At 38.3% G+C, this 16,291-nt stretch overlaps 1 protein-coding gene across 1 annotated transcript in view; it reads right to left on the bottom strand.

The window, feature by feature from the left end:
- dntt (deoxynucleotidyltransferase, terminal) overlaps positions 1-16,291 on the bottom strand; it is a 72,303-nt gene that overhangs the window by 28,282 nt on the left and 27,730 nt on the right. The window contains exons 4-6 of the mRNA XM_015015258.1: positions 8,815-8,985; positions 1,036-1,107; positions 838-961 (exon numbers count right to left, since the gene is read on the bottom strand). Coding sequence (XP_014870744.1) covers positions 838-961; positions 1,036-1,107; positions 8,815-8,985 — 367 coding nt within the window. The remainder of the gene's footprint in view (positions 1-837; positions 962-1,035; positions 1,108-8,814; positions 8,986-16,291) is intronic.

The raw sequence follows: 16,291 nt of genomic DNA, 5'->3' as shown, positions 1-16,291 counted from the left end.
TCGGTCCAGATGTTAAAAATTTACATTTCATAAGTTATATATTTATACCGGTGGCTGAATGACGTCTTTTTCTTTTTACCGTGGAAAGTTGTATGGTCTATATGAACCGAAATAAGACTTTATTTCAATGCAAAGCAAGCTAATAGGAGTCCCTGTGCTGCAGTTATGTAGCTGTGAGTTGTAGTTTGATTTCATGCAGTTGTGGTGGTTTTGTCTTGGTTGTTTTTTTTATTACTATTTGACTAATTTTTCTATATGTTGGATGTTATTTTCTTGCAAATAGAGGCCTTTTGGACCGGACTGTGCAGAGTGCTCACTGCAAAATAAAAGACGGTCAACCCAGACCTGGCTCCTGTTCCATTTCATACACCGACAGAAACACACAACGCTGAGTTGCACTAAATTTAACTAAATCAGTCAAATTATTTTAACTAAATCAATCACTAAATATGTCTTGTTTGCAATTGGTCCATATTTAGATGATGGATTGAACGCAACCTTATGGGGTGTTCAAAGTTTTGGATATTGTTTTAAATTGCCCTGGATTTTACTTAGAGGTACTAAAGTGAAAGGGGTTGAATATAAATGCAGACTTATGATCACACTAAACTGCTCCATGTTCATCAGAGGAAACCTTCAACAGGCAGAGGATTGCAGTGTAAGATCAAAACGCGTGAATGCCTCTGTATAAACCTCTTAAAGTTTAATTGAGATACAGACACTGTGAAAATTTAACGATTAGGCTGCTGAGTGTTTTTTGAAGCAAGCTCGGATTGAATTCCCTGCTCTACAATTTGCGAAGTGGTTTTCTGAAGACGGGGGAAAATTTTGACGTACCACTTTGCTGCATCCGGTTCAGATGAATGTCGGGCTGCGCCAGAACGTCGCTGAATGAGCGAAGCCCTCTGCGGTACCACTTCTCGGCTGTTTTAGGTCCAACCCCAAACACGCTCGTGAACAGCTGTCGGGGAAGGAGGTGCGATTTATAAATGACGGGAAAAGATGACTGACTGAAGTTGGTTTTCATTTACCAACCTTGAGAGTCTGACACCTTTCATCAGAGAGTATTTTCTCGACCTCAAACGAGCGGCCATATTGAAGGATCTCCTGTGAAACATAAAAGCAAATGAGATTAGAGAGAAAAGCGCTGTTTTCATAGGTTTCTGTTTTCTGTCTGCTGTCAGCAAATGCCCTCAAATTGCTGCTCATTTGCAAACCATTTCCACTTAAATCAGGTGTCGTCATTTCCACTTTGTTCCCAGAAATAACATCTTTGTTGCCATGAAACCTGGGATTAACACCAGCTTTAATGACAATCATTAAACGCCCAGAGTGACGGGTTTTTTCCCCCAGACTCCATTATTTGCTCTAAATGAAATCGTCTGCACTTCCATTTTAAACGTCTCCATTGTGTGAACCAAGTGGCAGTTACCTGGATAGTTAAAAAAAAAAAAAAAAGAAAGCTTCATATGTTTTTCAATTCTGCAGGGTTTGGTGCTCATTTTAAGCTTGAGCATAAAGGAAAGGCAACCAGCATGGATGAACTATTGATCCAAAGGTCGAGGCTGTGAATACAGAGCAGTGTGCAGCAGCCTTCACTGCTCAGCGAAGCATCCAACCGTCCACCTCTGCTTTTCAAGCCTCCAGCTAAGGCCAACCTCAAACGGGAGGATAATGCTTCACCACACTTCCTGCTCCAGGAGAGATATGCTCCTTCACATGCGCAGCTTCTGCCTCGCACACATTCATCCCCACGCTTCCCTCAGCGCCACCTCGTTTTTATGTCGCTATGCTTATGTCCTCTCCCCACTTTGGATGCTCAGTTGTCAGCGAGGAGCTCAGTCGCCGCTGATGGTGTCACTCTGATGTTCACAGCCACATCAAGCATTTTGTTTTTCTCTTCTTTAACTCCGTTCGGCTTCACTTTGTTTTTCATGTCATTTCTCCTGTTTTCGCACGGCAATCCGTTCAAAGAGACAACACTGGGAGCGCAGAGCTCGGAGTGAGGTGGGTGTCTGCATCACACGCAAACAACAAAGACGAGAGGTCATCCGCAGACTGTCTAATTTGGTCTCCGCGGCACATTTATGTTACTTTGTTTTATAATTCTGCCTCAGCGCTGACAGCTCTGACAGATCTGGAGGCTTGCTCTTAGACCCGCTGTGACGATGTTAGGTTTAACGTGTCAGAAAGTTGGATTGCCCTTTTTTAACTTTTTCATCTGCAGGGAGTCTGCGCTCTCCCCACGCAAACTTTCCCTGACAAGCTGCCATGATTTCTGACCTGAGCTTGACAAAGTGAGAGGATGAAGTAACTTTAGCAGACTTTTTCCACTCAGACAAACATTTGTCTGTTTTCTCCTGCGGTGTGATCCATGTGTGCTGGGGAGAGTTTATAAATAAGCTTTAAACAAAACTGTACAGCACATTTACTGACACCCCTGGAAAGTTATTTTAAAAGACGCCTTAAAATGAATTTACTTTTTACTGGAACAGCTTCAGGTCACACAAAGAAATGAAGAAAATTTTAACCTTTACTTTCAGAATATTTGAGTGAATGTTATGAAATGAAACTGTAGCGTAATTAGTACAGGAAGAAGCATCACTCCTCTTCTTTCGTTGGTCTGTCCAATACATTTGATTACACTAACTTCAGTAAAACTGGTTTTAACAATTCGGCATTGTAACAGTTACCTTTCATGTACACAGTGAGCTTCTTTTGCTATAAGAATCTACAACTGTACCGATTCCTCAAATGATTCAAGTACCTCGATTATTAAAATTTCGAGGAAAATTACCTGCCTCACTAAACTATGTTTTATTATTTAGCAGATCGTGTTACGGCTGGGTGATTATTTATGTTGCGCCACTATATTTATGTTGTTGACGAAAGCTAAGTGCTAGCAGCATAGCGATCAACTTTCAAATCCTGTTTTCTTTTCCATTTTTACTGATGACATTTTAATAACTGCATAGTTAAGCAGATAACACCAAATTTTACTAAGCTAAATTTTACTAAGCTAAATTTTACTAGGAAGGCTTTAAATTCCAGAAAACTGCAAAACATCAGTTCCTTTAAATCAAAGCTAAAACCTTGTCCTGTTGTACATGTAAAATTTTGGTGTTTTTATGCCGCAGGGAGACAGAGGATACTTTTTAGTCAGAATAATTACTGGACATTTGCCATATTTTCCAGACTACAGAGTGCACCTTACCAGGGGCGCCGTATGGGGGGTGGGGGGGAGTTATGACAACTCCAAGGGCCCTTGACCGACAGGGGCCCTCCACAAAAAATAAAAAATAAAAATAATAATCCTGTCCCTGTCCGACTCAGTTCTTACTAAGCTCCTACAGACTAGCCAGCAGCAGTTAGCAAACACCTGCTGGAACTATGAGGTCAGGAGCAACTTCTCTGAGTAATACTGGTTAAACATCCTAATGAGGTGTTTGAGCTATTTGATTTAGGCACTTTCTGTCAAATATTCTCAGTCGTGTCTGCTGCTAGCATGTTTGTTCTAAATGTAAAATTAGCGCGTTCTTCTTTGATTTCCAATTTTGACTTCCAATGATTCACTTGCTGCTAAAGAGCCCCCTGGTGGTTGAAGAAAAATCCACAGAAAAGCCGCACCGGGCTACAAGCCACATGGTTCAAAGCGAGGGAAAAAAGTAGCGGCTTACAGTCCGAAAAATACGGTAATAAAAACGCTGAAAGTTAGACTGGATCTTTCTTTATAGGGAAAAATCTTGTTCAGATTATATTTTTGAAATCCTCTTGACTGATGTTTGATTCCTAGAACATGTTCATTCAAGCTCTGCTGGGTTAAACTCCCCTCCTTTGTAAATGCTTTCTTTACACATTGCTGTGACTTTCGGTCCTTGAGTTGCTTTTTGTTTGGCGTTTACCACCATTGAACAAGGCTGAACTGCCTTTTCATATTTTGCACCTTGCTTAGCAACCCTCTGGGTTCTCTGGGCTTAAAGTCTCCCTGTTAGAGTTAAAAGGTATTTCAGAGTTTTGTAGCCAACAGTGCTGGTTTCTAAGCTGAACATCCCTGTTATGTTGACTAGTTTTACTTTATGTATTTTGATGTAAATGTCAAACTTGCAGCTCAGTCAATGCTGTCTTAAAAATATGTAAATGTTATTTTTTTTTAAATCCTTGAAGCATTCTTACAATTTTACTTTGCTCCTTTAAAAAATTAATTAGCAAGTAATGACTGTTTCCATGTTGTCTTTCTTCAACATGGGAAAGACAGATGTTCACTCAGAAGGTGTACATCTGTCTGTACACCTTGAATTTAGTCAAGAAGAAAAGAACTTCTTCACTAAATTCCCAAATATCAGATCTAATCTCTATTTAGCAAATTTGTTTGGGATGGCAGGAAGGAAAAAGTGATGAGCAAAGTTCAGAAAATAACCCAAAACTCTTGATGATCTAAGATATTTTGTGCAAAGAGGAATATTTGTGAAATTTTACAGCATGAAACTGAGTTCTGTCCTGTTGGCAAGAAATATTAACAGTGGGGGCCCCAATAATTGCACCTTGTTTATGAAACGTCCAAATGGGGCCATAAATATTTTTGTTCAACACTCATTACGAGCCGTCCCTGCAGTCCAGACCCCACCTGCACCGGTTTAAGTGTTTTTATGTAAATTTATCTCTCATACGTTTTTATTTGTGGCTTTAAACGTCGTCTATATCATGTTTTTATATTTTTCACACTTTACTTCGTTTGGCAACAAATCTAACCAGCTCTGAATGTGTTCCGCTTTCATGAACCAAATAAACATATGGAGTACAAATAGTAAAGATTTTGTGATTTATGTGTTTGGATCTGTATGGATCAGCCCTGAAATGACTTCTCCTCTTTTTCCAAGGATGAACACCATCGATTGGCTTTGTGTGCTTGTCATATCTGCATGTTTTCATCTTTCTGTGTGTGGTTTATGTGTAGCCTTTTCCATCCTCAACTGTCCAACCCGTGCAGCAATTTGGGCCCAAATGACTGTAATTACTGTGTTGGTATTCATTTTACAAAGCAAGAAACTCAACAGACTGTGTGGCAACCAAGAGGACAGCTGCACTTTCACTCAGTCAATTATTGTTCATTGTATTTCTGCCTTCTTTCACACAGAAAGCGGTTTATACATGTCCTCTACTGTGTAATTCTATACGCTGAATTTATAATGAAGTCAATGTATTTCCCTTATACACTTTGACATGACATTTGTTGTGAATGAGCTCTACACAAATAAACTGAATTGAATTTTTGGAGATCTGATTTGTTTTAAAATTGCTCAATTACAAAGAAATGAAAAATTTCTGAAACTAGAAATTCAGAAAAGATAAAACAATATTTGAAATTGATGAGTAGAACGGTTAGGAGTTTCCCTGCAGCACACTCCTGACTGGTGATTATCAGGTTTCTGGAAAACTTAGTGGCATTCTGAGGAAGTAACTCAATCATTATGTTAAACAAAAACACATAGAACAATGTTCCCTGAGTACCAAGGCTGAGAACCACAGCAGTGGCATGTTTCCATCACAAATATGCTCAAAATGTTGTCAATATTCTGTGATGTTTCCATTAGATAAGAAAGGCAATTAAAATCGTATGAGAATAAGTCTGTTCACCTAATAAGTCATTAAAAACATGCCGCACCATCAACCTGTTCATCCTGCTCTCTTCTTGGTTTGCACCAATAGTAACATCCGGTTGTTGAGCATGTGACTGGTGTGATCCAAAAAAAGTGTTTCCATTGCAGTTTTGTGAAATTAACCGATTTCGATACGACCAAAAAAACCACCTCATTCTTTTTAATCAACAATTTCTTCAAAATTCACGTTTCGATTAAACAGATTTAATTTCAAAATGTCAAATTGCTACATTTTATGGTCAAACGAGACAAAACAGCACTTTTAATTGGTCACCAGAACCACGTTTCTGCACAGAAAAGCTCTAAATCTTTTAGGTTTTGTTTCTTCTTTTGCCTTTTACCAGTTTTTCTTTATGACTCAGGCCTGCAGGCTGGTTAGGCCCCTCCATAAACTAAGTTCTCCTTCTGTTGCCTTGGTGGTTTACTTTGTGCTGCAAACAAAGATGGTGTTAGGATTAAAGAAAGCTCCAAATACTTGAAATGAGGTGTCAGTTCGGTTCAGAAGGCCAAAACCAGAAGCCGGCTGCACTGTGAGAGACGGCGCTTTGACACAGACTGACTCGCTTCAGCGCAGGCTGCCTTGCACGTCAACAGTCTGGATGACTTTAACAAAGCAGTCTGAGTGGCAGCAGCAGCAGCAGCAGCGATCAAGGTCAACACGAGGCAGAGACGGAGCGCGGTTCGGCCTTCATGGTGTCTAACCCACGGCTCCCCTCCCCACGTTTTTCATAGCCGCTCTGTGGTTTTGTTTTACGTCACTGAATGATTGTTGCTCCTTCTCTGGGACATTGTGAGTACAGTGACTTGACCTTGTGCAATCAACTCTGAATCCTCAATAAATTTTCAACACAGAGAAGCATTTCTGTGATCTGTTCTCATGCAGAGCTGTTTTTAAGACGTTTGGCTTGACTTATAGGCAACAGGTTCTTTCACACAGATTTAGGATTTGTTTTATGTCATCATCGTTTGATATTAAAGTTTTTCTTATGATATGAAACATTCATATGTGACCAAACAGATCAAATTTGTTAAAAATACTTACAACTGAAAGGAAAATTAAGAAAAACCAATAAAAAAATGCCCTTTAATTTATCAGAGAAAACCATAAGTAGGTTAAAAAAATAATTTCAATCAGTGTGTCAGTAAAGGAATAATTTTAGTTTAATATTACACTATTAAACAGCTATATTAATGTAACAATTGATCAAATAGTAATGCAGGAGTCAGAGATGAGGTTTAAAACTAAAATCATGGTTTTCTTCTTCTAATGAATTATTAAAAACACACTCAAGGTCACATTTTACCACAAAAACAACTGTTCCTGTGGGTCCTTCATCACCACTGATTGAATTACACGCATTAGCAAAACCACTGACCACTCTCTGCTCTTTTCCTTCGGATTTGATTCCTGACACCAAATTAGCAAAGAAACTAAACAGAGGAGAATATCTTACTCTGAGCGGCTGATATTTTCAATTAATGTTATTCTCAAATCATAAAAAGGATCCTTTCTACACTGCACTAACAGAATAATCTTACTCATTTCATCACAAACCCTGGCTGAAAAGAGAAAGGGTTAAAAAAATCTAATCAAAATCAAATTCAGTACAAACTAAGAAAACTATGTGCATGTAATTAGCCTCTGTTTTCTGAAGATCTGAGAGGTTTGATAGAGAATATATGTGAATAAATAACATCACAAAGACAGAGGAAGCTTAAAGCTTCCCTGTGTTGGTTCTTTTTTATAAAAAAAGAAAAGCATTTATTTCTACCAACATCAAGTGGTTAGTAGTTTTTGTGTGCATGTATTTATTACACCTTGTGCCTTTTTAGGGCGTTAAAACAGAAGCTACCTGCCCCGACCTTCTTCAAATTCAATGAAATTGGTGTCAAATGTTTGTGCAACAAAACGTTTTCTTTGTGCTCCTATCATTTTAAAGATACTAATAAATGTTGCCAGAGGTCAAAGGTCAGCCAGCCACTCTACAGCTGCAAACTCAAACAAAACATGGTGCCAATCAACTGAGCTACATAAACATTTATTAGTATCTTAAAAATGATAGCACCACAAATGAAAATTTCTGCTGCACAAACGTTTGACACAGATATCATTTGATTTGAAGTAGGTGGGGCGCCAAAGTACTGACGAGTTAAACTGCAGCATGAAACTAAAGAAAATGTTGTTTTTTTACATATTTGCACAATGTCTTGACAGTTTGTTATGAGACAGATAATCTGTGAAAAAGATTGATCTTCTCCAGCTCCTTCATGAGATGCTGTTGCTGTCTGAAGAAATGCTCCGCTCCCAACCAAAAATAACCAATCAGAGCCAGAAGGCGGGTCTCAGCGCTGCCAATTAATCTCATGTACGCACTGCCAAATGTGCTAATTGAGGAGAAACAGGAGAACCGTTTATCCAACTTGTCCACTGGTTATGCAAACAACAGGCTATGGATGAGCAATGCCAGACAAGACTGTGATGGACAGCACTAAGACCCGCCTCCTGGCTGTGATTGGTTGTTTCTAGTTAGCAATGGGAGCACTGGGAGAAAGCAGAGGAGCTTTTCACAGATCATCTTCAGCATACCATACTGTCACACAATGATAACAGTTTCAACAAACATCATAATCAAACCAAATTTTATTGCATAGACTCAATAATAAGTTATTTCAAAGAGCTTTAAATCAGAAAAACATAAAAACACAAAGTCATAAAACACACAGACAACAACTGAGACGTTTTACCATCATTGCACATCAGAAGGTTGATTAATGTTTCATGGATTATGTTTTAAAAACAACTCCAAACAGCTTTGATTTAAAGGAACTCAGTGTTTCGGCTGTTTAGCAGTTTTCTGGAAGTTTGTTCCAGATTTCTGATGCATTGAAGCTGAATGTTGCTTTTTCCATGTTTGGTTCTGGGTCCAGGGATGCAGAGCAGAACCAGAACATGTAAAAAAAACATGTATTTTTTATAAAAATTATATACTGCAGCTTCAAATACAAATGCATGTCACACTTGTTTTTTAAATTCTCATAAAAAAAAACATTTACATATTCCTTCCACTGACCAATTATTTCCTGCTGTGCTGTTAGATGAGAAAGTGTCTGTATCAAAGCCCAGATAACATGGAGAAGCAAGCCTCTTGGGTCTTACCTTCATCACAGCCTTAGTGTGTTCACCCAGGCATGGCAGGTCCTGCGTGGCCCCGACACTCCGCACGGCCCAGGGAAGACTCTTCAGGACGGAGGCCGCCCTCCTGAAGGCCAAGCACCGCCCCTCAATCTCATTGAATTCGTAGTTTTCCGCCAGAACTTCAAACGCATCCTAAAGGGATGAAGGCAAGGACAGGTTAAGGCAGGCTGCAGGAAAATGTAGGAGAGAGGAGCAGCTTTTTCCTCCCTCCGTAAGATACGACATATTAACCATTGTGAAGCTTTAAAAGGAGAGGGGCCGATAAGAGAAGGAGAGAAAATGAGGTCGCGCAAAAAATATGCCAGGTGAGGATTCTCTTCACTCAACCATAAAGGAAAACCAGACAGAGATAACTGCACGCTCCATTTCACTTCTCTGTCTTCAGTCTGTCTTTTCTCCATCAGTGTCCCCGTCTAGGTCCTTCTGCATGTCGCTTTTCTCTTGGATGACCACACACACACCCGCATACACACACACACACACACACGCGCACCTACATACACACACACACACAGATACAGGAGACGGTTTCCAGTCTTTTTCCACGTTTGTAAGAGGCTCTTTGGTGATATTACCTTCTTTTTTTCCAAAGGTAGAATCTAATGTTAACATGAAATGTTAACATTAGCAATGTGATGGTAATGCATTCACATTTTACAGGATAACAACGAGTTTTAAAGGTGACCTATTATGCTTTTGTGAACAGGTCAGGATAGATCTGTGGTCAATAACAAATATGTTAATTACCTTTTTTTACACAAAATTATTCATAGATAATGATTTTAGTCTGGTCAGTTCTGCCTGTTTTGAGCTGTTTCAGGGAGTTTGTCACTTTAAATCCAAATAAGAAGAACTGGCCACGCCCCCCCGCCTCAAAGTTTACACTCGCACATGAAAATGATGAACAATTACACAACCGTGCATCTTTGAAAAGCAAAAGTGGAGCCTCCTGCACAGCCAACAAGAGTAGTTTCTGAATGGCAAGTCAACAACAAAACATTGTCTTTTCCAGCAGCCATTGTCCAGCACATGCAGCTGGACAATGAGAAACGTCTCTAAGGTGAAGCAAAATGATTTAATGAAAGAACAGGTTGGACTTATTGAATTATTACTAACGGGCAGAACTTTCCGGGCGACGGAAAGTTCTTCTCTGGGGTTGCTAAGTAATGGTTGATTTGTGATGCTACATTCTGGAGGTTTTTGAAACGGCTCTTTTTACAGACACTAAAAAACAGAAACTTGTTACCAAAAAAAAAAAAAAGGGCTGGGGTGTTGTTTTAAGAACTCGGGCTGTTTAAAGAAACAGATAGATTTAAAGGTACTCAGTTTCTATAGTTTTCTGAAAGTATATTCCAGATTTGTGGTGCATAGAATCTGAATGCTGCATCTTCATGTTTGGTTCTGGTTGTGGTGAAAAAGCAGACCAGAACCAGAAGACCCAATTGGTCTGAAATGTTGGTACAACAACAGCAGATCTTTAATGCATTTTATTGCTAAGCCGTTTAGTGATTTATAAGCTAACAGTATTTTAAAGTCTATTCTCTGAGCTACAGGAAGCCAGTGGAAGGACATTAATGGCTATGTGCCTCACTTTTCTTAATTAGTCAGCCAAATGGCCCAACCAAAGCCTACAGAAAATCTTTGGAGTATTCTAAAGAAAAAGATAAAACACTAGACCAAAGAGTGCAGACGAGGTAAAGACCAACATGTCATGCACCTCTAGATGGTTAATTCAATTTTAAAACATAAGCACAAACTGAAAAAAAACATGAAAAAAGGAGCTATGAGAAAATTCTTGGAGTTATTAATTATTCCTAATAGTCAGCAATTTCCAGGAAAAGACACCTGCTAAATATAGAACAACAAAAAAAGCGTTGGAGATGGACATAAAGTCAAGATATTAATATCCTGCTGCCTTCATGTCCAAGAAGAAGAAGAAAAAGCAATAAAGGGTTTGAACAGAAGGTTATAATTTGCTCCATCTGCACACTGCAGCGATTCTAATGCATCATTTTAACAGAAACGTGTGTCTCCTCTCAAATTGCTCATTTTTGAAAATCAGGTTAGTGTGTGGTTGTTCCGTTCCCTCCAACAATTTATTTTTAGGGTTTATTGTTAGTGGCTCAGAACAAAACGTCCCCACGCGGAGCTCCAGACATGCGCAGTGGTTTCCTCAGAGCGGGAGAAGATGTCTGTCTAATAGTCAGTAATATAATAGTGCTGGATAAATAATAGATATGGCGACATGTACAATCAGCAGCGCTTCGCTTTCACAGACGGTGGGGACCAACTTTTAGTGTCACTTCGAAGGAAAGCTTAAATTTTAATAATTAAAACATATGACAAATATGGTTTCATTGATTCTCCTGTTACCAAACATGAGTTTTATGAAAACTTTGTGACAATATTGCATTTAGTAGTTTTTGGAAGTATGATCCAACTGAGTGACAAGCTGTTACAGTTTCACCAGCAGATGTCACTAGTTAGTGATGAATGAAGCTTTGAGTAATGAACCTTTTGCAAAGCAAAGGGTTGGAAGCTTCATTGCTTCACGGGGCTTCATTTGCCCAACACTAGCATTAGATAAATGTGAATATTTCTTTTTGTGGTAAATTATATATTTTTTTCTTTTTACTCACCACTGTTTGAACATTCAGATGCTAAAACCTGAGCTGGTGTCTGGGAGAGACCGGCCCAGCACTTCCTGTTTAAATTCATATGTGATGACGTCACTGATTGCGTCACCGGGTTCTACCAAATGGAGGGGTTTCTTTTTGTTTTGTATTGTTTTCTTTAAATTAACCTTTTGAGTTGCTCTGTATTACATGTTTTATTTTGCAGATCATTTATTATGCAGACGTGTTTGTAAATTATATTAATAATCTCATTTCTGTTTCTTTGTTTAGATTTTGTTGTTTGGTTTGACCTGTTCTGCCATGGTATGGTCTAATGAAGTGTAGATGTGTTGTTAGATTGGTTTAAAATAAAAACATTAAAATTTATTTTGCTCAGGATAGACGTCAGAAAACAAAATTATTAAACAATAAAATCCTCCAGAAGAACCTGGAGCTGGCTGCTGATACTTTATTTGACTAGACCACATCACAGTGAAAGAAAATAAAGTTCATTCAATCATTAATTAAAATTGTGATTCAGTTTATTCATAAAACTGTACTTCCAGTTGTGTGTATGTGTCTGGTATCAAATTAAAATAATTGTAACTTTGCAACATTATGTTTAGGAAACTTGTTTAACATTTTGATTTGATAAAAACAGCTTTATTAAACAGTCTTTAATTAAGCAAATCAACTGTACTATTTGTAAGAACATGTTGCTATGTTTTCACCACATACTTATATTGGATTCATCTAAAATCACTTTTTTTACCTTGTGTAATGCATTTCAGTTGAAAACTACAAAAACAAGCAAATAAAACAGTCTTATTTTATTGTTTTTTATGTAATTCATCGTAGAGCCACAACTTTAAAAGGATTTTACACAAAAGAAAGGCGGGCAGTTTTCATATTGCAGATTTGTTCTCAGTTATAAAATCAGTTTCTTTGAAAACACTTTCTATAGTTTAATAAATTAAATAAAAGCTGGTTTGATCTCAGAATGTGGTTCTACTTGTTGTACTGTAATATCAGTACTAATAATTAGACAAATTTGAATAATTCTTGAACTGCAGTTGAAAACTGCACAAAATCATTCCATTCACTTTCATTGAAATATTACATGTATTGTGTTAACAATGTATTTGTTGTAGGAGTCAGTATCAGGTCTTATATGTTTGGGTATTTAGTTTCCTCCATTCTGGACACTGAGGTTAGCAAAAGGAAAGCCAGCTTACAAAATATATGATTAGGGAATGTTAATAAGACTGGATAAAGAAACAAATCTATAAAATAACAGCCATTCCACCGGCGCACTACGCCTGAATAAAAAATAGTGGCTGCTGCAACATGAGGATTAAGTTGAAGAGAGTGAAATTCAGGCCACGAACTCGGCAGAGTTGGACTTTAGCATATTTACATCTGCTTTTCCTCTCCTCCAGCCAAGCTGAAATGTGAGGTCACTGCGGCGCCCGTGGTCCGGCGCAGACCTGCGGCCTTCAGCCCGGCTCACCCCTGAGAGGCGCTGACCCGTTTACTGCTGCACATGGGGAGAAAACGACCCTTTACATCACGCACACACACAAACATCTGGGCTCTCCTCTCAGCGTGCAACAAATAGGAAATTCAAGCTTGTTACTCAATAGGTTTTACGGCTGACTGGTGCTGTGGAGGGCTGTGCTGTGAGCACCTTGCATCCCAAACAGCAAGTACAACACAGTAATTGGGTCATTTTCAAACGCAAAAGATGATCTAGTATGCTAATTTCTCGCTTTTTTTTATAAATTAAATATTTTCAGTGTAATGTTTTCCAATTTAACAGCATAACCTGATGTCACATAGGAGATGTTTCCAGCCGAGCCGACAACACTTCGCATCTGTTGCACTCACATTTTCTCTACTCCAGATGCCACATGCACACATGGACTGAGCGGATTAGCAAAGATTTTCCATAAGTACTGCAGCCTATATCTTCATTAGGAGCCATAATCATAATGCAGCCCAAGTAAACAAAGTAATAAACCAGTGGTTTACCTGTCAAACGTTTTTAATTGCTGCTGTCGGGTGGCAGATTCTGTTCATTTTTTAAACTTTTTTGACAGAGTGTGAAGAAATATGCATGTTAGACATAAACACATCAACCTGCTGAGACACTTTCAGGGAAAAAATAAAGGTTGGGAAGTTTGGCATTTTTTTCACCATGAAAAATAAAACATTCCATGCCACCGTGTTTCTGGATAATTATCACTTGAGATTTTTAAATAAAACTCTCAAAATATATGATCAACAGATTAATCTCTACTGATCTTAAACATTTTTGCAACATGAACGGGACAAAAACTTCAGAACAGCTTCAGTGAAGCCTTTGGTCCTTTTTCTTACATATTACTAAAAATATTACTTTTTAGTAATATTTTTTACTTATTTAGTTGTTTTTGAATATGTAACAATCTGCACAGTATTGTACAGAGAAAGGAAACATAAAATTACACTTACAAACATTTACACACATTTAGATATTCAAACTGTTGGCTGAAGTATAAATTATGATGTCCCAACCCTAATCTAATCAATAAAATTCTTCAATCTGCCCCAAAATGTCCCACTCTCATAACCAATAGAGGACTTTTTACAGGAATTAAACTACGGTGTTCCACAAGGCTCAGTTTTTGGTCCCGTGCATTTTTAATTTTCCCATAAAACTGTTTTTGCTCAAAGTTCAGATTAAGACCTTAAATTGATTACATTTATAAAATAACTGATCTTAAGCTCTTAAACCAGAAAAGCTTAAGATCTTTTCTCAAAATCTGTGAGATTTGGTGAAAAAACCAACACTAATCCGTCAGACAAGCCTTCAGCCTGTCTACCCCGGCATTAGTTAACAGGGACTATAGTTTACATTGTTTTGCTTGTGATCTCCAGTGTTTCACACAAAAGGTTTTAGTAGAAAACAAATAACACAGTCATGCTTTTAACGAGCTGCATGAGCCAATAGCTGTTTTAACTCTAGTCAAGAAAATTTCCCAAGGAGCTCTTGATATAAAACTTTCTTTTATATTACTGAGGAAAAATTAATTGGAGTAATTAAGCCTTGGTGACCCTTAAGCTTTTTAAATTAATGGAGCAGAGAAAACAACCCAACATTCCCATGTAATTGCTTAACCTGTAGAAAAATGGAACTGCATACAGGCATTCGATCTTTGCCATTTTGTCAGCTGTCATGCTGCTGCAGCAGTTCTGCGGTGTTCGTGCTCCAGGCTACACCCTGCATATGCGTTTATCTGATTAATGAGGAGATAAGGTAGGCAGGGAGGCTCAGTGTGTGGGGACATTGATATAGTGCAGCCATTTACCCCCCACCACCAACTTATAATGGACATGCCTTCAAGAACGTTTTTGTTTTTTTCTCTCTGCTTCAATGCATGAGGGGGGGAATAACAGAGAACAGACGGATTTGATTCTGGACCTTATGTACCTCTATTGTTGTTGATGTTTAACAGCAAAACTAATTATGCCAGCTCATTTTACATCCTTCTTCCAGCTCACTAGTAAATCTTAAACAAGTTCCTAACCTAAATGAGTCTTATAAAATCTGATCAACGGCCACCAGGAGGAGCCTTTTTAAGCCTCCTTGGCCTTTTTACACGTCACCTGCTCCAGTGGACCATGTCTTGTGATGATGTGTGCCTAATTAGCAGGAGCCATAAAGTGACAGCTGCAATATTGGTTAATCTAGGACAGAGCTCAAACTGCCTCCTGCATTTCACACCAAGCAAAAATCTATAAAAGCTCTGCAGGCCTTGGTGTGTTTTGTAAAACTCTACACAGGATGAGGGACCCAAGTTGACCCAGATTGGCAAAGGTTATATATATGTTTCATTGTTGGAGATAACCATGAAGTGTCATGCTGTGTTTTACTAAAAGCGCAGATAAAACCACAAGTGATGAGTCTTCAAATGTGACCCACTATGCTTCTATGCACTACAAAATATGTTTGTCACATTTTTTGCATAAAATCAGTCTAAAATAGTGAGATTTTAATCTGCTCAGTTCTCCCAGCTTTGAGTTTCTTTCAGGTTGAGCTTTTTAAGGGCCTCTTATCACTTTGAATCCAATTTAAATCAGCCTGGCACACCCAAATCATCTTCTACTCACGCAATCATACAACCATACACCTTTGAGAAGCAGAAGTGGTGCCTCCTGCACAACCAATAAGAATCTGGATGGTTCTTACTGGTTGTATGACAAAACACTTGTCTTTTCCAGCAGCCATTGTACCATCAGTGGTAAGGCCAGCTGACCAAACATGCTGGAACTCCAATGGGTTGCTAGGTAACGGGCAGTGCCTGCAAATTTTGACGTAATGTTTTCCAGACACCAAAAAATATTAACTTCTTGCCAAAAAACGGTTGAGTGTTTTTTTTAATGCTTGTTCAGTTGTTTTTAGAAGCAGTAGAAACACAAATGGAAACACAAAAATAAACAAATTATGAATTGTACATAATATATCCCCTTTAAATCTTAAGCATTTAGCAAATCCATCACTGAATGAATCAAAAAAAAAAAAGGTAGGATTTGGAGAGGTCTAGTCAAATACGAGACTTAAGTTGAATTAAGATTCAACCGTTAACAGGCAGTTCCTGCTGGAAAACTCTTCAATGTTGAAAATAAAACAATTTTGCAAAATAAATAATGCGATAAAATTCTTCCACGGTAACATAAAAGAAAACACTTGACAGTTGCTTTTGCCAATTACCAGTTAATCAGTTGAAAACACAAGTACAAGATTTTGGGACAAATGTTTTTTCATACAGAACCAGGTTGAT

Source organism: Poecilia latipinna, unplaced genomic scaffold, assembly GCF_001443285.1.
Source record: "Poecilia latipinna isolate Pla-1442-1.1 unplaced genomic scaffold, P_latipinna-1.0 Scaffold1896, whole genome shotgun sequence".
NCBI classification, from domain to species: domain Eukaryota; kingdom Metazoa; phylum Chordata; class Actinopteri; order Cyprinodontiformes; family Poeciliidae; genus Poecilia; species Poecilia latipinna.
The sequence above is the reverse complement of the archived record's forward strand: the minus strand, read 5'-3'. Positions and strand labels throughout refer to the sequence as shown.